The sequence below is a fragment of the Gopherus flavomarginatus genome, chromosome 7 (assembly GCF_025201925.1).
Source record: "Gopherus flavomarginatus isolate rGopFla2 chromosome 7, rGopFla2.mat.asm, whole genome shotgun sequence".
NCBI lineage: Eukaryota > Metazoa > Chordata > Testudines > Testudinidae > Gopherus > Gopherus flavomarginatus.
The window spans coordinates 21,358,557-21,383,222 of NC_066623.1; the positions used below are offsets into that span (position 1 = coordinate 21,358,557).

Below are 24,666 nucleotides of genomic sequence, written 5' to 3' on the forward strand. Positions count from 1 at the left end.
CTTTCTTCTGCTCCGGGTCTTCGGTGGCAGGGGGTCCTTCCATTCTGGAAGTGCTGAGTCTTTGGCAGCACTTCGGCAGTGGGGCGCGCCCGCCGCAGGTCTTTGGGGCACTTTGGCGGCGGGTCCCAGAGAGGAAGGACCCCCCCCGCTGAATTACCGCCAAAGCAAGGCCCCCCTCGCCGCTGCCAAAGAAGACCATAGGCCCCCTGAATCCTCTGGGCAGCCCTGCAGCAAGCAAGGAAATTAACAAGGTTTTAATTATATTTTTCTTCTGCAGGGGAACTAGAATCTTTTCCCACCTCACTCTTACACACAGGGCAGTATACAAATGCAAGGTACTAACTCCCATCAGGAGTTTCCCACTACATCTGTGTGTAAAACATGTAAATTGATAATAAATACTAAGGTTGGTCACTTTCATTTGTGCCATTTTGAAGTGCGCCATTTTCCCAGATACAATCAGTAGAGAAAAGTAGATACTGGTGTACAAAAAAGTGGTGCACACTCATATTCCTAAGGTATACTCAGAGACATGTTCCATGGAGTAAGCAATTTGATTCTGCCCATTGAGCCATCTCAGAAGACTATACCAAAAGAAATGTAGGGTCAATAAATTTGAACATTTCTGATCTTGCTCTTTGTTCAGGAGTCATAAAACAGTGCTGTTACATATTATTAAGAGATATTCTTAGCATGAGAGCACTGTTCAATCTTTGGAGAAGTGCTTGGTTTTCTGATGCACTACTTTGGGAGAGCTGTGGTAAACAGTAAGGAAGAGTATACTTTCCCTTAATCTCCTAACCCATTCCTAAGGCAGAATCAGTCATCCCTGTTTGAGCGGAGAGCTCTGAAAGAGGAGACTGCCGGCCAGCCTGTCGTTTGTGAGCACCTCTGTTCCAGAACAGGTGTAAGTCTGCAAATAAAATGAGTTAACTATGAATATATTCCAGATTGCCATCACTGGGAATCCCTCTTCTAACAGGAACCCAACCAGCAAGGTCCCAACACTTGCTACTGCTCAGCAGAAGGGTGACATTCCATTTTGGGTCTATGTGCAAATGCAACATTCCCCCTCTCTGTTACTAGGTTTGGAGAATGTCCTTACTGAACACACATTGTGTTTGGAATTCTCTGCTAATGAAACTAAAACAATTGCAGATGACAGCAGTCTTTAAGAATGCATCATTTCCCTCCTAATGAAACCCAGCACATTTTAGTGATTTAAAAAAAAAAAAAAGATTCCTCATATTTGAAACCAGTTTGTGATACTCTTCTCCCTTCTGGATACAAACACCACCCCAAAAAAAGTTCTATTTTGCATCTCCAGCTACAAAAATCCAAAAAAACCTAGTATGATCATTTAAATCAGAAGATATGAGCTTTTATCTAGATCCAATTGCTCGAAAAAACGCTGCTCTTCTTTCTGCTAGACATACTAAAACATTGTTGGGATACCTGACCATTATTATTCAGTTTCCAGTGAGACAGAACACGCACAAGTCAGTTTTTTATTTTTAAGATTATAATAATTAGCAATGGGGGTTCTTGTGAGCAGCTACAATAACAAGCTACAGGACCATGAAGCCGATAGTCTCCAGTGAGAACTGACATGGGAAGGAGGCACTGTACTGCTCCAAAGACAATAAACTTTGGAACGGTTTATATTATCGTCTTCCCCGTTTAGGATTACTTATAAAGAGCAATACAAAAGTACTCACACATCAGACGTCAGATTTCTCCTTAGGTTTGCGCTACCGGGCCCAATCATCATAAGAAGGGGAGGAAGAGATCAGGGAGAGTCCAAGCAGCTTTCATCTACCCACTGGGTGCCAGTTAAAACAGCTGACCTCAACAACATTTCTCAACTTGTGATGCACTTTGTTCTAAATTGTCACCTGTGTCAAACATGTATCTTTTAATCATAAAAATAAAAGGGCTCAGTATGAGTGACAAAACTGGCCTAAGTCTGGTATAGCCAGTATAGTTGACTTGTGAGACCAGAAGCTCCAGATGGCAAATGCAGCACATGACTATCAACCTTCAGAATGCATTCAACACTTGCAGTTATATGAAAACAAATACAGTCAGTGTAATACTCATATGCATGCCTTCCAAACTTTGATTCTATGGAAAAAAACCTGATCATCCTACTGATATATGTATGACCACCATTGAGGAAAACATGGAAAGTGCATTTCAACAAAAGACATAATTCTAAGTAAGGGTATGTCTACACTACGGGATTATTCCGATTTTACAGAAACCGGTTTTTTAAAACAGATTGTATAAAGTCGAGTGCACGCAGCCACACTAAGCACATTAAATTGGCTGTGTGTGTCCATGTACCGAGGCTAGCTTTGCACTGTGGGTAGCTATCCCATAGCTATCCCACAGTTCCCGCAGTCTCCCCCGCCCCTTGGAATTCTGGGTTGAGATCCCAGTGCCTGATGGGGCAAAAAACATTGTCGCGGGCGGCTCTGGGTACAGCCTCACCCTTCCCTCCCTGAAAGCAGCAGACAACCGTTTCGTGCCTTTTTTCCTGGGTAAACTGTGCAAACGCCATAGCACAGCAAGCACGGACCCTGCTCAGCTCAAGACCACAATCGTGGACGTTCTAAACACCTCGCGCATTCTCGTGCAGTCTATGCTGAACCAGGACCTGCAAAACCACGTGGGGAGGAGGCGGCTACGGCAGCACGGCGACGAGAGTAATGAGGACATGGACACAGAATTCTCTCAAACCACGGGCTCCTGCACTTTGGAGATCCTGCTGGTAATGGGGCAGGTTCTAGTCATTGAATGCTGATTTTGGGCCCGGGAAACAAGCACAGACTGGTGGGACCGCATAGTTTTGCGGGTTTGGGACGATTCCCAGTGGCTGTGAAACTTCTGCATGCGTAAGGGCACTTTCATGGAACTTTGTGACTTGCTTTCCCCTGCCCTGAAAAGCCAGAATACCAAGATGAGAGCAGCCCTCACAGCTGAGAAGCGAGTAGCAATAGCCCTCTGGAAGCTTGCAACACCACACAGCTACCGGTCAGTCGGGAATCAATTTGGAGTCGGAAAATCTACTGTGAGGGCTGCTGTGATGCAAGTAGCCAAAACAATCATTAAGCTGCTGCTACGAAAGGTAGTGACTCTGGGAAATGTGCAGGTCATAGTGGATGGCTTTGCTGAAATGAGATTCCCTAACTGTGGTCGGGAACCCATATCCCCATCTTGGCACCGGAGCACCAGGGCACCCAGTACATAAACCGCAAGGGGTACTTTTCAATGCTGCTGCAAGCACTGGTGGATCACAAGGGACGTTTCACCAACATCCAAGTAGGATGGCCGGGAAGGGTTCATGACGCTCGCATCTTCAGGAACACTACTCTGTTTAAACTGCTCCAGCAAGGGAATTACTTCCCAGACCAGAAAATAACAGTTGGGGATGTTGAAATGCCTTCAGTTATCCTGGGGGATCCAGCCTACCCCTTGATGCCATGGCTCATGAAGCCATACACAGGCAGCCTGGATAGTAGTCAGGAGTTGTTCAACTACAGGCTGAGCAAGTGCAGAATGGTGGTAGAATGTGCATTTGGCGTTTAAAGGCGCGCTGGTGCACATTACTACTTGCTCAGACCTCAACCAAACCAATGTCCCCATTGTTATTGCTGCTGGCTGTGTGCTCCACAATATCTGTGAGAGTAAGGGGGAGACCTTTATGGCAGGGTGGGAGGCTGAGGCAAACCACCTGGCCGCTGATTATGCGCAGCCAGACACCAGGGCGATTAGAAGAGCACACCAGGAAGCGGTGCGCATCAGAGAAGCTTTGAAAACAAGTTTTATCACGGGCCAGGGTACGATCTGACTGCTGTGTTTGTTTCCCCTTGATGAACCCCCCTTGATTGACTCATTCCCTGTAAGCAACCCACCTTCCTGCTTCGATCACAACTTGCTTAAGGAAATAAAGTCACTATCATTTAAAAATCATGTATTCTTTATTAATTCATTATAAAAAGAGGGAGAGAACTGACAACGTAGCCCGGGTGTGGTTTGGGAGGAGGATGGGAGGGAAGGAAAAGGCCACTAAAAAAATTTCGAAGTAATGACAGCCTTTTGGTTGGGCTGTCCATGGGGGTGGAGTGGGCGGGTGCACGAAGACTTCCCCCACGCGTTCTTACACGTCTGGGTGAGGAGGATATAGAACATGGTGAGGGTGGTTACACAGGGGTTGCAGCGGCACTGTGTGATCCTGCTTCTATTCCTGAAGCTCCACCAGACGTCGGAGGATGTCAGTTTGATCACGCAGCAGCCCCAGAGTTGCATCCCGCCAACGCTGATCTTCCTGCCTACACCTCTGATCTTCCTGCTGCCACCTCTCATCTCGAGCGTCCCTCCTGTCCTCACGTTGGTCCCTCCTGTCCTCATGTTCACTGTCATCTTTCCTGTAATTTGATACCATGTCCTTCCACGCATTCAGATGAGCTCTTTCATTGCGGGTCACTTCTATGATTTCCTAGAACATTTCGTCTTGCGTCTTTTTTTTCTGCCGCCTTATCTGAGATAGCCTTCGGGATGGAGTAGGGAGGCTTGAAAAATTTGCAGCTGCATGAGGGAGGGAAAAAAGGGAGAGAAGTATTTAAAAAGATACATTTTACAGAACAATGCTTATACTCTTTCATGGTAAACAACACTATTCACCTTACATAGCACATGGGTTTTCACTACAAGGTCGCATTTTGCATCTTAATATTGAGTGCCTGCGGCTTTGGTGTTACAGATCACAGACGCAGGTCCAGGCAGCAGAATTCGGCTTGCATGCGGCCATGGTAAGCCATTGTCTTTCGGCTTCCGCAGCCTTCATATACACAGTGCCCTCCTTTCCAAAATACCAAGCAAATCCCGTTCAGTGCTGCTTCTTTCCTGTTAACATGCAGCAGCAGAAACCAACCCCCCATCCAATTCTCTGGGATGATCGCTTTACCCCTCCCCCCACCACGTGGCTGGTAGCAGGGAAGATCCCTGCTAGCCAAATGCGAAAAAGCTTAGCGCCAATCACCCCACCACCCCCGCTTGGTTAACTGCAGGGAAGGATTTCTTTTCAGTCACAGGCAAACAGCCCAGTAGGAATGGACATCTCTGTCCCCTTAATTAAATTCCCCTATTTCAACCAGGTTACCATGAACGATATCACTCTCCTGAGGATAACACAGCGAGATAAAGAATGGATGTTGCTTGAATGCCAGCAATCACCGGGACCATATGCAGCTAGGCTTTGTCATGCAGTGATACCAGATTACTTGCTACATGCATGGCGTGGTCAAGTGTCCTACCATGGAGGACAGAATAAGGCTGCCCTGCCCAGAAACCTTCTGCAAAGGCTTTTGGAGTACCTCCAGGAGAGCTTCATGGAGATGTCCCTGGAGGATTTCCGCTCCATCCCCAGACACGTTAACAGACTTTTCCAATAACTGTACTGGCCGCGAATGCATCTCAAGTCCTCAGGGCAAATTAATCATTAAAACACACTTGCTTTTAAACCATGTTTTATATTTACAAAGGTACACTCACCAGAGATCACTTCTATGGCTTCACTGTCTGAGACAATGGCTTGGGAGGACTGGGAGGATAATTCCGTCAGGGTGAGAAAAAGCTCCTGGCTGTTGGGGAGAACGGAGTGCTGTGTGCTCTCTGAAAGCTCGTCCTCCTCCTCATCTTCCCCGTTTGCAGAATCCTCAGCCATGGCTGAGATTACCACCCCAACCTCGGAATCCACGGACAGGGGTGGGGTACTGGTGGCGGACCTCCCTAGAATTGCATGCAGCTCAGCGTAGAAGCGGCATGTTTTCAGCCCTGCCCAGACCTTTCACTTGCTTCTTTGGTTTTCTGGTAGGCTTGTCTGAGCTCCTTAACTTTCACACGGCACTGTACTGAGTCCCTGGTGTGGCCTCTCTGCATCATGGCCTTGGAAATTTTTTCAAATGTTTTTTCATTTCGTCTTTTGGAATGGAGTTCTGTTAGCACAGAATCCTCTCCCCATATAGCAATCAGATCAAGTAACTCCCGTGTGGTCCATGCTGGAGCTCTTTTTCGATTCTCAGGAGACTGCATTGTTACCTGTGCTGATGAGCTCTGCATGGTCATCTGTGCTGGTGAGCGCTCCACGCTGGCCAAACAGGAAATGAAATTCAAAAGTTCGCGGGGCTTTTCCTGTCTACCTGGCCAGTGCATCCGAGTTCAGATGGCTTTCCAGAGCGGTCACAGTGGTGCACTGTGGGATACCGCCCGGAGGCCAATACCATCAATTTGCAGCCACACTAACCCTAATCCGACATGGCAATACCAATTTCAGCACTACTCCTCTCGTCGAGGAGGAGTACAGAAACCGGTTTAAGGAGCCCTTTATATCGATATAAAGGGCCTCGTTGTGTGGACGGGTGCAGGGTTAAATCGGTTTAATGCTGCTAAATTCGGTTTAAACGTGTAGTGTAGACCAGGCCTAAGATAAATAGGATAGAATCTTCAAAGTAACCACAATATGATAACCCCATAGGAAGAAAAAAGGTCTTTCAAAATTCTGAGCCCCCTCCCACAAGCCAGCTCTGGAACGTACATTTAAGAAATTGTTCCTTTTATAAGAAAAAGCAGTAAGGAGATATTAAAACACTGGACTTGGATGCTGATGGATGCAAGAATTATTCATATAATGCCCTCTCTTCTGAAAGAGAGATCTGGGCAACATCACTCTCAAAGTCTGTTTTTAAGAAAGCAGAAAAGAGGTTTTGCAAGGAATCAATTCATTTAGATAAGGGCATTAACTCCCCAAAAGGGAAAAACAATTCATTTATCTTCAATAGAAAAATAATCCTTTTGTGTATTTTATGAATCATGCAGCACTTAAGAAAAAAGTGGTCTTCTAAAGTGTCTAATGTATAGAGAGTGTTTATAAAAGTTAGAGGCTTATTTGGATCATTTCTTAGTATTTCCATGTATTATCAAATTTTAATATCCATTCTCTGTCTCCACAAATGCCAAAGTGATTCTATTGCCAGAACAGCTGCAAGATTGCAATTTGCCTTCCCTCCCTCTCTAGCCTGAAGGCATTTCATTTCAAAACCAAAGAGCGAACTTCAGTTATTTTTAAAGACCATGCTTAAGTTTTGACTACAACGCAGCATTCAAAGCATTTGGGACAGGTACAATGAATGGATTTGTCTGTTTCAGCTGGACTAGGAGACCTATGGAATGCTGCTTACGTACCATCAGCACACGCATGTACAATATGTGACCAGTTTAAAGCATGTGGACTTAGGTAATCAAGTAGTCGTATACAACACACATTCAACTTTAGGACTGCCATCTTTGAACTGTTCTGGATACAGAATTAGTTTTGCATTTGGACAGCAACATGGAGAAGTATAGATCTGAAACAAGAAGAACTGAATAGGACACAATTTACAAAAATAAAATATTCATTACACAGCACTGGTGAACACTGATAAATCTGACAGCAATAAGCACATTACAGAATCTACTCTAAGTTGGCAAATTTGTTACCATGCTACTCTCTGTATTTGTAGAAATATGCATTCCTTTGAAGCCCTCCCACAACTTTACTTCACCAAATACTGCTGTGTATTTTATGAAGCAAAACAAGGCAAAAACCCTAGAGATGGTACTCACAAATACGTTACATAAGTATTGTTTTAATAGATATTTGACAGCTTGCACTAAAAAAAGGAGCAGCTGTTTTTTGTTTTTTTTCCTCTTCAAAATGCCAGAGCACAGCTGGGACCTGCAAGTCTATCATTCAATTACCTGTCCAGCACACATAATCTATCTAATGAATTTGATATACAGTACAAAAAATTGTTTTTATTATTACAGTGAGCAGGAAGTTCTGATGACATCCCTAATAGGGCATAGCACCAAAGGTTGGCATAAGAAGGTTCCATATTAGCTGAAGAGATCTCAAGAAAGGGTAATAATAACACAAAGAATTAAGGATGAGAGACAGGGAACATGCAGTAAGGAAATGCTTAAAGGAAAAAAGGATGGCATTGAGGACAACATAATGGAGATGAACACAAATTAAAGGTCAGACTAACCTTTGTACTAAGTCACTTGTTACAGTGGTGGGTCAGAGTGAGCAACAGCTCAATATGGGCCTGTTTTTAAAATGTTGAGAGATATGGGGGACTTGGGGGTCACGATTACTAGAACTGGAGACTCCACCTATGGTAGCAGTCTATAAAAGTACATGTTAAAAATCTTAAAAATAGGCTTCAAATATGTGAGTAGTCATCTCTTACATTTTCCCTTTTCAGCTTAGCTGAAAGTGACTCTGTATTCACAGTAGAATCTTACTAACCCCGGTATTATGGACTCTTATTGTAACAGTGAGCAAGATACTGACCCTGCAAAGATGAACATGAGTAATCCCACTGACTTCAGTGGAATCCCATGATCACGGATGCTGCATCAAAATGTTTTGTTCATTTAGTCTGACATTTGTGGTTTAATTATACTTAATTATGTACAAGTAAATGCACTTGAAAATATTCTATAAGAATTATGAACTCTGGTGTACCAGACTTACGCAACATTTTTTGCCCTTTCCAAGAAGTATTTTATGGAAGAAATATAAAGTGTGTAGATTAGCAATTTTCATTGTAAATAATTTACCTCCTCACTAGAGGGCCATTATCCAGGAATTCCCAGTCTTCCAAAGGACTCATTTGTTTGTGTAGGTATTAGGATGTTGATGAATCCAAATCAGTTGGTATGATGTTATTCACCCACTGCTGGTACACTCCACTAAATCATAGGCACTCTCTTTTAAAAGGAACTATATTTACTCACACAGACACTCAGAGGATGGCAGTTCTTCAGCCAAAAAATAGTGACAAAACAAATGATTCTCTTTCATAAGAGCATAAGAATGGCCCTAGTGGGTCAGACAAAGGTCCATCTAGCCCAGTATCCTGTCTTTTGACAGTGGCCAGTGCCAGATGCCCCAGAGGGAATGAACAGAACAGGTAATCATGAAGTGACCCATCCCCTGTTGCTCATTCCCAGCTTCTGGCAAACTGAATCTAGAGTGCCCTCAGCTCACAGTACGTGTGCCAGATATTTAGCTTTGTGGTTCTGTTTTAAATATACAGAGGAAACAAACTTTCTATAAGAGGTGCCTGTACTGTTGTACCCTAATCCTGACACAATTCTATCCTTGAGAGTATTCTCAGAGGATAGGCACCTCCTTACTGAGTAAAGGTGAAAAAATTCTTCCTATTAATATGTTGGCCAAACTGTCAATTACTCTATAAAAAATAGTTCTAAGTGCCAATAACAGTAGATCCAACAGATACATCATAGCTCAATATTCTCCTATTTATTAAGATTGCATGGCATCATTCTACACTATATACAACATTGTATCATAGACAATCAACATTTTAACCTCAGGTACTTTTTTTCTGAAAACCCTCTAATTGAGAGAAGCCCAAGCTCTCCTCTTTGTTATTTGAAAACCTGCCTTCTCTCACACTTAAAACTGTGGGAAACCAGAGGACAGTTTGTGTTCATTCTTTCGCTCTCTCTCTCCCCCTCCATCCTTTAATAAAATGTTTCCTTTTTACAGAGTAATCTTGCAAATGAAGTTTTCAAATTCCAGTCTTTGCGTAGAGGATTCTCTGCTTTAACTCCAATAATAATATCTGCTCCATTACAAAAATTCTCTGCTACTGGCTGTATTCACTTAAAAAAGTTTACAGAATGAATACCTTATTTAGTTCTCTGATAATCATCTTATTATAGCAGGCAACGTGTAGGGCTAAACTTCATTGTGCAGTTATTCCTTTTTTTAAAAAATAATCTTTTGAGGCAAATTACCAAGTATGGAAATTTCAGCATAGCAGGAATTTTGGGGGGGTGGGTGTTTGCTTTTTTTCTTTTTTTTTTTTAAAAGCTTCATCAAAATCCTTGGTCATATTAGACTTTAATAGAAGAGTAGGAAAAATTTACACTTTAACCCTTTAAAAAACTGCCATGGCCCTCACATAGATAACTTCAAAACAGTCACAATTTGAAGTTTTGCTGGTAGACTCATTGAGAAGTCAGCCATTCCACTCTCAATTCTGGAAAAAAAATATGAACTGAAAGTTAGCTACTACACATGTGCAGTAGAAAGTTTTGTTCAGTCACTGTTTGCACTTTGTGTGAGTTTCTGCTGTAAACAGCCTTTAAAAGGCCACAAGGTCTTAAAACGGTTCAAGTAAAATAATAAATGCACCCTTGCTGGCATACGTAATTAGCTGTTTCTGCACCTGCATTCAGAATTTACAGTGCCTCAAAATTTCCCACTACTCTAAGATTTCAGGGCATTAGGGTACTCAGCTCACTAGGGCTGGTCTACACCTACTGGAGGATCAATACAGTGGCGATCGATGCCTCAGGGGTCGATTTAGCGGGTCTAGTGAAGACCCGCTAAATCGACTGCCGATCACTCTCCTGTTGACTTCTGTACTCCACCTGATCGAGAAGAGTAAGAGGTGTCAATGGGACAGCATTTCCTGTCAGGTAGTGTGGACCCCACAGTAAATAGATTTAAGCTACGTCAATTTGAGTTACACTATTCACATAACTCAAATGGCGTAGCTTAGATTGACTTTTCCCTTTCATGTAGGCAAGGCCTTAGAAGGTAAGGTAGCTTAAAAAGTTCGTCTCTTCAGCATTTGGAGCAATGTACATGTTCATGCTGCCTTAGGTATGTTTAAGAAAACCAGGACATTAAAAGCACAATGTGTCATTCAGCTTGCACAGCTACATCCGTGAGCTATTACTCACTTGAGCAGTGGTAGTCCCACTGAAGTCAGGAATAGAAGAGGACTAAAGTAAGTAATGGCTGCAGGATCAGGTCTATGGCTAGCAAAAATCAGGAAATGCAAAGTTAATGTTCCAACTGCAACATTAAGTTGACCATATCAGACCTCCTGAATATTTTATTGTATACAGTTCAAGGTAGTTAAGTATCAAACTACACAGCGCATTTTAAAGCACAGTCCAAAAAAATAGAGGCTTTGCAAATTTTAAGAGTTAAAGCTGTTCTTGAAACCTTAACTGTGGCACATGCTGATTTTTGGGAACTGACAATGAAACTCGATGATTTGATGACACTTTTTTTTTTGTATTTGAGACAGAACGACGATGACAAGGAACAAAAAGCATTTTATAGGCAGAGAAAGTAACTTTCCTTCTCTTAGTCTTAGGTTTCAGCCAGATAACGGAGAGAGAGCAGATTCCTCATTCTTTCAGGTCTCCTGTTACAGTTTAAATGTCTCATTCAAGAACCATTCTAGACAGAAGTAGTGGAGTCAGTGACTCCAGGTTTTTTCCTTCCTTGTGCTCATGCAATGGGTTATTTCACACCTTTTCACTTTAGACTTAGGGTAATTTTGAGGACTGGCTTGTTCACTGAGCTCTTATGCAGAGTGATGTCATGTGACAATATCTAACCACTACGAAAATCTGCTGCTGTGGTACAGCCAATTCCACAGAGAATTTAGCTGAACAATCCCTGTGTGTTAGCTCCTGACAAGCAGATTCACCAGCTGAGCCAAATCTCTGTCTGCAAAGTCACAATATAAATGCCAAATGCTTATCATTATCATTGTAAGTAAATAAAAATCTTATATTTTTGGTATACAAAACAAAGATTACTTTAAAAGCCAAATACATACATACATAAAGCAGCCTGTAGCTCTGGTCAGCAGACTTTTGGCATGTGAAAATTCATAGCTGTAATGCCCAAAAATAATAAGCTATCAATTAAGATTATATTAAAAGTTCAGCAACTCTATTCCTATAATGTAAGGATCAGGAGTTTTGAATCCAATATGGAGTTCCATTTTAATTAGCATATATTTATGAAATTTAGCTTTTCCAAATGTCACTAATTCAGCTCCCATTAACAGAAATACAGGATTGCTACAATTGGAGAAAAGTCACAGTATAAATCTTTCAGGTCTTGAATTACATCCTAGCCACTTGCTAGCAGACAGGAAAGATTAATAGGTTTTTAAGGCCAGAAGAAATCATAGTGATTGACTAATCTGACCTGCATAATAGAGGGCATAGGCTTTCATTGTATTAATTCTTGTTTCAAGTCCAATAGCCGTGCCTGAGATAGAACATATTTTAAAAAAACATCCAATCTTGATTTAAAAATCTCCAGTGATGGAGAATCCACTACAACCTTTGCTAAAATAGTCCAATAGTTATTTAAAAAGTTGTCTTATTTTTAGTCTGAATTCATCTAGCTTCAAGTTCCAGCCATTTGATCTTGTTCTATCTTTCTCTACTAGACTGAAGAGCCCTCATTATCAAATTTCTGTTCCCCTTGTAGATGTTTAGATTGTGATCAAGCCACCGCATAACTTTCTTTTTGATAAGCTAATTAGATCAAGCTCCTTAAATCTTTCACCAGATTCCATTCCTTTAATGATTCTAAGGGCTCCTGTCCGAACCCTCTCCAATTTATCAACAACCTCCTTGATTTGTGGATGCCAGAACTGGACACCATACTCCAGCAGTGGTTGCACCAGAACCAAATACAGAGGTAATGTAATGTCCCTACTCCTATTGAATCACTTCCTTGTTTACACATCCAAGGATTACATTAGCCCTTTTGGCCACATTGTTGCACTGGAAGCTCATATTCAACTGATTATCCACCATGGCCCCAAAGTCTTTTTCAGACTCACTGCTTCCCAGAATAGAATCCCCTATCCCAGGGGTCAGCAACCTACAGCACACATGCCAAAGGTGGCACGCAAGCCGATTTTTGATGGCACGCGCTGCTCTGGAGTTCCGGCTCCTGCCCCGTTGCCAGCCGGGGTCCCAGCCCCCCTCAGCCTGCTACCGGCCTGGGGTTCTGCTCACCGAAGCCGGCAGGAGGCTGAGTGGGGCCAGTGGCTGGGACCCCAAATGGCAAGGACCCAGCAGCCGGAACCCCAGACCGGCAGTAGGCTATGTGCTACTGGCACCCGAGACTGGCAGCAGACTGAGCCACTAGCCCCCCCTCCTCAGCCACTACCAGCTGAGTAAATGGAACCCCAGACTGGCAGCGGGCTGAGCGGGGTTGGTGGCTGGAACCCCAGACAAGGATCCCAGGCAAGGATCACACTAAATTGACAAGATTTGCATTTTAATTTTAATTTAAATGAAGCTTGTTAAATATTTTTAAACCCTTATTTACTTTAAACACAACAATAGTTTATTTATATAACAGACAGAGAGAGAGAGACCTTCTACAAATGTTAAGGCACAGGAAACTTTAAATCACAGTGAATTGGCACATCACTTCTGAAAGGTTGCCGATCCCTGCCCTATCGTGTAGGAATGGCCTGCATTCTTTGTTCCTAGATGATTAACTTTATATTTGGCCATATTAAAATACAAATTAATTTGTGGCCAGCTTACCAAGCAATCCAGACTGCTCTGTATCAGTGACCAGTCCTCTTCATTATCTACCAATCGCCCCATTTGAGTCATCTGCAAATTACTCAGTAATGATTATATGGGATTTTTCCACAAAATCATTGATAAAAAATATTAAGCAACGTAGGGCAAAGAACTAATCCCTGCAAGATCCCACTTGAAACATCTATTTGACCATGTTACCCTGGTTATAATTACATTTTGAGACTTATCATTTAACTAGTTTTTAATCCATTCACTATGTGCCATGTTGATTTTGTATTGTTCTAGCTTCTTAATGAAGCTGTTGTGTGGTACTAAGTCAAATGCCTTACAGAAGTGTAAGTATATTACATGAACACTATTACCTTTATCAACAAATCAGTTCTCATAAAAACATATCAAGTTAGTTAGACAAGACCTATTTTGCATAAGCCCATGTTGATTGGCATTATATTCTCCTTTAATTCTTTAGAAAAGGAAACCAGTTATCAGCTGCTTCATTATTTTGCCTGAGATTGATGTCAGTCTGACAGGCCTAGAGCTACCTGGGTCATCTCATTTTCCATTTTTTAATAGTGGCACAGTAGCTTTCTTCTAGTCCTCTGGAACTACTTGTTCCAAGACTTACTGAGATTAACATGAATGGTCAGAGAGCTCCTCAGCCAGCTCTTTTAAAAAACTGAGATAAAAGTTACCTGGACCTGCTGATTTTAAAATGTCTAACTTTGATAGCTGCTGTTTAGCAGTATTGGAAAGTATTTAATCATATGATACTAGTACATAATTTGCTTTCCCTCCCCCCCAGATGAGGATAATGAATCAAGAGTTCTCTCAAATATACACATCCTTCTAGTATATATATCTGATAAATGTGAAGGCCCTCCTGAAAACCTTTGGCTGTTGGGAGACAGCTCTCTTCTGTCACAAACATTCCTCCCCCACCACCAAAGTGGAAAGATCTTCTCAGTCTTGGAGGAGAGTCACTGCCACCTTATCCAGCCCCTTTCAGGAGTCCTCTGCCAGCGTCTTAATATTAGCCATGAAACCAACCTCGATGTCCAGTTTCACTCTAAGTAATGCTTGGAAAAAGCTATGAAGAATAAAAGAGTACTGGCCTATAACAGAGATTTGCGTGATAAGATATAGGTATAAAGCAGTAATGCATGAAGCCTACAGACCTGACCCTGTAAGACAATAGCTCAACATAAGGATATAAGACTTATAAAGCTTTTGCATAACTGGTTTAACCAGGAACAACCTTAAATCACAAGACAGCATAAGACAGAATTCTGTGATAAGTATGACTAAACTGCTGACAGGTAACCACAAAATACCAATTAATGCAAGTTTGGTTATTTAAGTATAGGAACATCAGCAGAAGTTGAACTGCAAGATTGCCTTAGTAACCACTGATCTCTATGCTAATAAGTTTGAGGTAACTAATATATTAACCTATAATATGAGAATACCCCAACATTATCAGGGTGAGGAAATTTAGTTATGGACCAAAGAGGCTAGACATCCTTATGAATATTTACCAGGGACACCAACCCTACAATAAGCTAAACCATGACCTAAGCAGTTGGGATCTTTTGGCATGCCAGATATGTGATAAGATCTTTGTGGACCATCAATTCTAGTCTCCACAAGGATGATGTGAGTGTATGATTGCTCCAATGCTGGATGTATGGACAATTCTGTAGTATATTTACCTACTTGTTTGGGTTGGAGCATCTGTGCTTTTATTAATTGAGTTAATAAAAACTACTGCAAATTCAAAAGGTTTTTCTTCAGTGTGAGTGTTGCTCCTGTGCACACCAGGGTTCCCACATTAATAATAATTCTAATAACTCTAGGCCTGATCTCCTGATGAGACCCTGCCAAACCACAGAGTGTTGATTGGGGATTACTAAAGAATCAATGCAACTAATATGCAACCTACAGATCAGGCAACAACTCACTGCAAGGGGAAAGAGTATTGCATCAGGTCATGCTCAAGAAGTTATTGGCTATGTCTATGCTGTTTTAAAACTGTAGCAGTGAGTCTGAATCTACAGACTCAGGCTTGTGCAATGGCACAAAAAACAGCAGTGCAGATGTTCACCTCCATGGGCTTCAGAGCCTGAGCTGAAACATCTACACTGCTGTTTTCAGAGCGACAGCGTGAGCTCAAGTCTACAGACTTGGGCTCTGAGACTTACTGCCCAGGTTTTAAAACAGTGTAGATATACCCATCCTGAATCTGACGAGACAGCAACTTGGGGACATGCAACTTCGGTGAACAATTAATTTGTGGCTTTATATAGCAGGTCTTCATAGGTTGCAAAACAGTCATCCTACAAAGTAACTAAGAGAAAACGTAAGCCATTACATCAAAAGAGTGAGTTTTAGGGAAGTAGAGATAGTAAATGAAAAACAATTGCTTAAGAACATAACTGACTTTTTATACACAATGTATGATGAGTTCACGAGAGAGACTGGGAATTCTTTTATACATAAGATCTCTCAAGTACTTCAATCCTTTGCTTATAAAAACTGAACACTGCTTAAGGGTAGGGTTTTTGGGTTTTTTAAATTATTTCATTTAAAACAAGGACATTAGATGAAATGACTTTTTGGAAGCTTGACTTTGAACTACAATGCCAGATCAGCTTTAGCTATCTAGAACCTATTTTTCACTTGCAAAAAAAATTGTGTGGGAAGTGACCCAGTTTACTTTTGAAATCAGATTTTTATTTCTTGGGAAACATTTCACAAGTACTCAAACCACTAACTTCCAACATGCAGCATTTCACCTTCCTTAAAAAAAATCTTTCTGGCAAAAGGAATTATTGTAAGGTCCATATAATTTTTCTTAGCTAAATTACCTTAGCAACACTTGAGCTATTACCACTTTACTAGGATGTTTGGAGCACTATACAGGTGGAGTTCTCCTTAACTACATGAACTGTGTTGCAACTTGTGACTCAAAATATTACTCAGCATTGCTATGAAGGAAAAAAATATTCTTTGCTGTAATAAAAAGGGATCAATCCTTTTGAAAAAATTCACAGGAACAGAATACTAATTGTGATACCTTCGCTCCATATCTACTATAGTCATAAATCTTTAAAGCACCACTAATGTTTCATTTATTATATTTACTTAATATTCAGAAGTGGAGGATTTTGCTGCATGCAGCATTGGAAACCCCAAATAGAGTAATCAAGCATTTGTTTATTTCTATACTCCAATCAGTAACTGAACTCAAACAATTGCTGGGAGAGAGGAGCGATGCAAACAAGCAAATTAAAAGAACGGTTGCATTAATTAGTCTGCTTCTATTGACAGAAGAGATGACACCTTATTTCACTTGGTGAAACAAGACTGAAGTGATACTGAAGCAACCACATAAATCTAATCTGGCCCATTAGTTTGTTAAAATGATACTTATACTTCAAAAGAAAAATGTTTAGAGACTGATTTCAGAAGTGCTGTGCAAGCAACTGCAGATGCCCTTGGTTTCAACTGGTGTTGTGTGGATGCTCAGCACCCCTGGAAATCAGGAGTTCTAGGCTACCTGAACAAGAAATGTTAGACTGATTTTGGTACAAATCTCTGACATACTGACTGTTGTACAGTTTCCACAACATTCTTATGACAGATCTAGGGCAAATTATAAAACTGTCATTTCATGTTTAAACTTTTCTTACTATGTAGCTTTTTAAAAGTAAAACTTTTAACTATATTTTCACAAAATTCACAGAGAAAATGACATACCAAAAAGTATGATGAAAGCCAACAGTATATGTCAGCTGTGAATTCAAGACCATCTCTACACTGGTACACAGTGTAGAGAATGATGAAGTAAGCACTTTTTTCTTAGATAGCAATACAAAACAAATGTACTACGTACTGGCATAAACTAGTTTAAGGCTTAAAATAAATAGCTAAAACAAGCCAGATTACATTATATGGAAATAGAGGACCCTTTGCCTGTGTTCTGATATAAAGGGTGTGTACCAAAAAGCTACTGACCTTTCAGTCAATAGTCCTTTTTTAAAAAATCTAAGCTAGCCATGGTTGGAGCTACTGCATTGGTCAGACTGTGAGACACACAAACCTCTGACTACTTAATATGCGAACTCCCACAGTCAGTCTTCAACAAACATTATGAAAGCATTCAGACTAGCAGCCGTGTTAGTCTGTATCCGCAAAAAGAACAAGAGTACTTGTGGCACCTTAGAGACTAACAAATTTATTTCAGCATGAGCTTTCGTGAGCTACAGCTTGAGCTGAAATAAATTTGTTAGTCTCTAAGGTGTCACAAGTACTTTTGTTCTTATTATGAAAGCACTTATTGTCACCTCAAAACAGAAGTGCTCACTGCAATGCTACACTACTATCCAATAAAGATATTTTAAAATGTTTTTTTCTATAGTTGGATAAAGTTTAGACTAAGGACTGTAATTGGCCTTCCAGTGCTTTCGCGCCAATGGCATCATATTAAGCGCTGCTGTAAGAATTTGCACACAGAACCACCAGCTATCCCAGTGCATCAGCTGAGCATGCAATCACCTGCTTCTATTTGTTCCTGTTGCCACCACAAGTTGGAGGCAAAAAGAGAGACGACAAAGGTCAAAACAACTACTGGAGTTCTCTCTCCCAGTGGAGAAGACAAGAACTCCAATGGGCAGGCTAACATGTCAGAAAGAGAGCAGCAGCAGAGAGACAGCTGCAGCCCAAAGACTTAATCTATAATGACTTGTGGTGCCCATATTTCAAGAAGTTGGATCTCTTGCCTTCTCTTCACTCTATACAAATAACTGTCTTGCTGAACTCTGCAGACAAAAGAAAGGCAAGACAAACAAACATTGCACAATGCCTAACAGAAAAGATTTTAACTGACTTACCAGAAGAAAATGAAAAGGGAATTAATTTCAAAGGATAGGAGGTAAAATAAATAGCTTGCATGAGGGGATGGGACCCAGATGTAGCATTTTGGCAAGAAGAATTCTTTTAAATGTTTATGTAATGGTGAACCAAGCTGAACATAATTTGGTGCAGATCTTTAGAAACCCTAAAAGCAGGCACAAAAGTGTAAAGCCCTCCATTATTTAACCCCAGATCTATGTATTTGAAGACAGCTCATCTGAACAGATCAAATAACCTGTAGTATGGAGTGGCTAAGGATGCGAAATTTCTCACCAACCCACATTGCCCAGGGTTGTAAAAGCTCCCCATAATCTTTAACAAGGCATACTGAAGAGAAATCTGAGAACATCAATTGATGGGTTTTTATGGAGTACTGTCCTGATTAGTATACAATCATCCTTTTTTTCTTCTTTCACATTTCTCCTGGAAATCCCCCATTCCACGAAAACCGACTATTGTAATGATCACATATCACTGTTTTACCTCTGCTGGCTTTTACACAGTAAGCATTTTGGAGCAGCAATTTTGTTTATGCTTGTTTTAATCTGTTATAAAGTATTGTATAACACTATAGTACTATAAAAAAGTACTAATAATTGAAAAGCTGGAGCTAGCCTGGGGAGACCGTTCCTCTTCCAGTAGGATGGGCACAGCAGTGCCTGCTGATGACCAGATATTTTTGTTAAGTAAGAGCCTGCTCCTCCTATTGAAGTCAATGGAGCAGGAGTGGGCCTCAGGCCTGCACTCCAGAATAATTTATGACAAAGACATGTGCCAATATTTCTGGCCAGTTGATTGTGTAGACGCACACACGTCTTAATGAATCTACTCTAAGGACCAGCTAATTTAAATATCTTGCTGACCATGAAGTATGCTAATTGCTCTACAGCAAATCAGAAGAGAAAAACTGTATTTGATCAAGCCATTTTAGCAACTTCACTGAGCAGCAATGGATATATAAAGGGCTAGTGATTGCTTGAAGAACTCATGAAACTACAAGAGGAGATGATTCTGATCTGAGTTACACTGATTTAATCCAACAAAATTTCATCATCTTCCTTGGAATTATAATAGATTCAGACTGGTGCAACTGAGATCAAGATCTGGCTCTGAGAGTCCTTCAGGATCAAGCATGTTATCATGGTTAACCAGTCTCATCACTAGTAATATTAGTTCATGAAGCAACTGTTCCTTTCTTTAGGAGGAAGTATAAAGCTTTGCAACAAACAGTTATCAACATCATTTCAAGTATCAGAGGGGTAGCTGTGTTAGTCTGGATCTGTAAAAGCAGCAGAGAGTCCTGTGACACCTTATAGACTAGCAGACGTATATATCTATTAGTCTATAAGGTGCCATGGGACTCTTTGCTGCATCATCATTTCAGACACTGGCAACCCAGCATTTAACACTGAAGTTTTGGTTCTAAACTATTTTCCTGGAGTTTATGATATGGCTTGAGTCACTTGCAACAGGCTGAAAGGTGGGTAACACTGTACTAGATCACAGAAACTGAAATTAGAGACAGAAATGACCTACTAGATGATTTAGCCCATCCCCCTTCTAATGTAAGATTGTTCCTTATACTATATGCTCTACTGCTTTGGCCAGTTTGGTGTCAGATGTCTCAAGTCAAATTCTCTTGAGACACCAAGAGTCATATTTACCACAATCATTTTATAATGTTTTAGATCCAAGAGTCAGAAAAGTTGGTCTTTGATATCTTGACTGATAAACTATAGTATATTAAAAACATATTTTGATGCACTTTCAGCTTAACTATAGCTACCTTAAAAAAAAACAAGTTAACATTTCAAAATAGGGTAATACACACACAGTACTAAGTAGTTTATAAATATATTTTCATTCAGTCCCATATAGTTCAACTGAAATATCAGATTATTTACATGAAACAGACTCGGAGTGCATAATCCTTAGAGTCTGAGCCTGCCCTCCAATATGTGGTTTGCAATTGTGGGCTTGGAAAATCCAGTTGCTGTGCTAACGCACCCATGCACAATAGGCTATTTGCCCCAAAATACACAATGATGCATGCTGTGTAACCTCAAGCAGAAGCAAGTCCTTACCAGCTAAATCTGGGACACTAAACTTTACCAATTCCATTGAAATTGCCTGCCTCAGACACTACCATTGAGAACGTAATGATATGGCATTACACACACTGCCGAAGAATTATAACATATCTTGTCGATACTGTATCTAATCCACTAGATATCAAAAGGTGAGATAAAAGTAAAATAATTCAGAGTCAAGGCTGTTTCTGCAACCTTGCCTCAATTCATAATGCTTAGTTACTAAACAATGGCTGACATTGCATGGACGTGTTGAAAAATCCAGGCCCCCTGTAAATAGTATTAAAAGCTATAAGACAGCTTTTTGTTGTAAATGTTCTTGTTTAGCTTTCAACACGAACCTGTCCTCACATCCTCCTGAAAACTACTATTCTTTGTTAACTGGTCACAGCTAGTTTGGTATTGAAAAATTTGTTAGTCTATTCACTTCCCTCCTAAAGTCTGACAAAAGTTGATTTGGAAAAAGCTACCGAATTCCCTTTTACTTTAATGGGAATTGTGACAATAAATCTTATGTAGCTTTAAAAAAAAACAGCTGGGGGTTATTTAAGATACACACTTGGTTCAAAGAGCCACTGCAATGAGCAGGCAGCTGCTTCAAAAAATTGTTTTAAGATCTGTACTTTTTATATTTTACGCAATATATATAAAACAACAGTGCTGCTAAAAATGCTCCATCACTTGGGTCATTTGAAAGAAGACCAAACAAAGCAATACATAATATAGCATCAAGAACAAAGTTGCAGTGGCAGGGAGATGATTTAGGTGACCTAATAGGTCATATTTCTATATTTTCATACAAAAATAAATGCAAAGTAGTTAAGAACAGAGACTATTTCCATTGCAGCATTCTCTCTCCTCCCCCCCTTTAAACAGGTATGTAGCTAACACGATAGATAAAACACACTGCTTCAGCACTTAATTTTACTAAAGTGAATATTTAATACCAATAATTTAAACAGGGGAGGGCGAAACGTCCATCTTTTTTGGAAAGCAAAGAAAGGTAAAGTAATCAGGAGATAATCCCCAACAGCTAAATTATTTTCTATGTACTGAAACAATGGGGGAAAGTCCAAGACAGAAAATGGAGTTCAAACGTTGCTTTATAGGATAAAAACCTATGCAAGTTAAATAAAATGCAAGGTAGCACTCTGATCAGCCCACTGCTTTGAGTGCAGCATGATGTCCACTGAAGGGACACACGTTATCAAGAAGAGTTTCTAGTGTCTGGTATTGGCTTTTAGGTTAATTATGGCTTTGTATGGAGAGGAGAGAAAAGCTGATTTTTTTTTTTTAACACTGACAAAAATGTTTCATTTCTATTATTTTTATCTGCACATATTTGAAAACCCTCCGTAAATTCTCAGGGATGGCCTCCCAGCAAGGCAGGGCAAAGGGGATTAGGTCCAGCTGGACCACTCCCAAAGCCCTTTTCAGCCCTGCAGGACTGTGCAGCCGAGGGGCATTTTTAAAAGATCCCGCGGTTCCTAGGGAGCTAAGGCGCCGAGGCCAGGCAGAGTGAGTGCGCGGCCTGGGCCGGGGACTAGGGCTGCTTTCTCCCCACGCCCCTACCTGCCCTAGCGGCCCGGAGCCGGGCAGCTGATGGCAGCTGACTTCGGGAAAGTTGCAGTGAAGGCGCAGGGGGCGAGGCTCGCCCAGGGGCTGCCCCCGGAGGAGCGCGCGGGGGGAGGCACCGGGCCACCTGGGGGGGAGGGGACTGTACCCCTGGGGGGCGCCGGGGGGGGCTGGGCCAGGCTCCCCTCCCTGAATAGCGGGGGAGGGGATGGAGGGCCCGGGCAGGGGGCGAGGGGCCCCGGAAGGGCGGTGACGCATGGCGAGGCCCCCAGGGGAGCCCCTCTGGCCCGAGTGCCGCGGTGCCCAGGGGGGTCCTGGGCTGGGGAACGGGGGACCCCGCGCAGTCCCGCCCGGCCCCGGCCCCCTCTCACCTCCGGGGCCGTCCGAGTTCTCGTTGAGGCTGCCCGAGGAGTCGTGATGGGAGCCCACACACCCGCCCATGGGGCCCGCCCGGCCCTGAGACCCGCCGCTCCCCGCCCGAGCTCCGCCACCGGCCGGGCAGGCGCGATGGCTGCGAAGCCGCCGCCGCCGCCTGCTCCCTGGCCGCCCCGCCCCGCAGCGCTGCGCCGCGCCTGGGCCCGCCTCCCCACGCACCCGCCTCGGGGAGGGTCTCCGGGGCCGCTAGCTCGCGTGACCCGCCCAAACACGTGGGGGCAACACCCCTCAGCCTGGGGTTACCATCACCCCATCTGTGCTTCCACCACTGGCAGAAGCCTCCAAGCGCCCCGACCCAGTACACACACCCCCACCCGTGGTACAGACCAGGGGACAGCCTGGGCTAACCCCTTGCCTACACCTGTGTCAGGAACCATGGGGGAGGCCAAGGTAAGTCCCCCTTCATGACAGAGAGCCCTAGGAGGGGTAATCCTCCTGCGTCTCACTTCACCTCTTTCCCCCACCCCAAAGCTCAGAGGTGCAGGCAGCCGCCAGGGTAACCTCCCTGTCTCTTAGCACAGTCCACACAGCTGCCTCCCCCACATCTCACCTCAACCAGAAGCCTTACTCTTCATAATGAATTTGATTTATTATTTTTAATCATTGTGACTATTTGTTATTTATTCCACAACTAACGGACTCAGCCCTTGACAGCCAGAAAATGATGAGGCCTGTACAATATAAGTGCCTGATCCTACAAATGCTCAGGGATTGGAGTATCTTTATGCATCGGAGTGGTTCAGTTTGTTTCAAGGGGTCTGCTCACCTGGATAAAGTTATTCATGTGCATGAGGGTGTATAGGCTGAGGTTCTAAATCAAACATAACACATCAGAGGGTATCCATAACCCAGTCTCAGCAATACTGTGAAGATGCATTAGAGTTTGCAAAGTATTTGAGATGAGGAGCACTAGAAAAGGACAAAGGATTATTATTATGACTGTCAGAGTGAGGGCCAGATTTCCAAGAAGTTGTGCAAAACTCTGTGCATAATTGAATATCTAATATACAGGTACAACTATGGTGTCTGAGTGCACAAAATATATTGCTTGCCAGATAGGGATCATGCCAGCCAGACCCATATCAATTTGTTACACACTTTTGCTTATACAGTTGTACTCCTTACTTTTTTTCTTTTTTAATCAGACCCTCAGTGTTATTTAGGTTTTCATGTAATTTATTTTAGCAAATGAAATATTGCACTAAATGCATGTTAGTAAAATACTGATAGACATCTGTAATAATTATGAGTGTATGAACTGCCCACAATATTTTCATTGTGTCATAGTGATGATCTCAATAAACCCTTCAACTATTAAATAATTTTCAAGGTACATAAGTGTTATAATCTCCATTTCGCCAGTGAAAAACTGAAGCTCAGAAAAATTAAACGTCTTGCTGAAGCTCACACACTGAGTCTATTCTATTCTATGGTCTATTCGATAAGATTCTTATATCATCCTCACCATTGTAGTATCTGACCACCTTCCAGTAGTGCATTAAGCAAAATGACTAACATCTGTCACACATGGTTCGTTCTCTCAGTACTCTCCCCAGGGAGAAAACTGGGCATGCAGTAGCATTTTGATATATTTACTTACAGGCTGGTCTGTATTTACAATAGAGAAGAGAGATTGAAGAAATGCACCTTGCAAGATGGTGAGGTTTGTAGTGGTCCTTAGTTCCTGTGGGAGTTCATTCCATAGTCTTATACTGGACTTTGAGAAAACTCCATCTCCTGCACAGCCAAGCTTTACCCTTATGGTTGAAGGTTCCACTGTGCATGAGAAGCAGAGTTGTCAATTGTGGTCTTCAAGCTGGAATTTTAGGTGATCTTTTAGATATCCTGGGCGCAGGCTATTGTGCACTTTGAAGAAAAGGACCAAGATCTTCAACTTGAATTGATACTCTATGGGAAGTCAATGTGGAGAACAGAGGACAGATCTGATGTGCTCACAGTAGCTTCCGTTCCTGAGGATACATGCTGCAGTATTTTGTACTAGCTGGAACTTCCTAAGGGTTGATGTCTTCATGCACAGATGTACTGCCCTGCTGAAGCGTGGACAGGTGGTGACAAAGGGCCAGGTCCATTGACAAAGGAATTTCCTAGCTAACCAGAGATGATAGAAGGCATTACTTGTGGATGCTTGCTATGTGCAAGTTTAGCCTCAGTGAGGAATCCAGGAGGA

At 42.1% G+C, this 24,666-nt stretch overlaps 1 protein-coding gene across 3 annotated transcripts in view; it reads right to left on the bottom strand.

Annotated features, from left to right (window-relative positions):
• The window catches only part of UBTD2 (ubiquitin domain containing 2), a 113,565-nt gene extending 91,024 nt beyond the window's left edge, over positions 1 to 22,541 (bottom strand). Inside the window, exon 1 of one of the 3 annotated variants that reach the window (XM_050962822.1) lies at positions 22,415 to 22,541. In XM_050962822.1, coding sequence (XP_050818779.1) covers positions 22,415 to 22,484 — 70 coding nt within the window. In that variant the 5' untranslated portion in view covers positions 22,485 to 22,541. The remainder of the gene's footprint in view (positions 1 to 22,414) is intronic. The other 2 variants (XM_050962823.1, XM_050962825.1) reach the window with 2 other exon arrangements.
• Between the last annotated feature and the right edge of the window lie 2,125 nt (positions 22,542 to 24,666).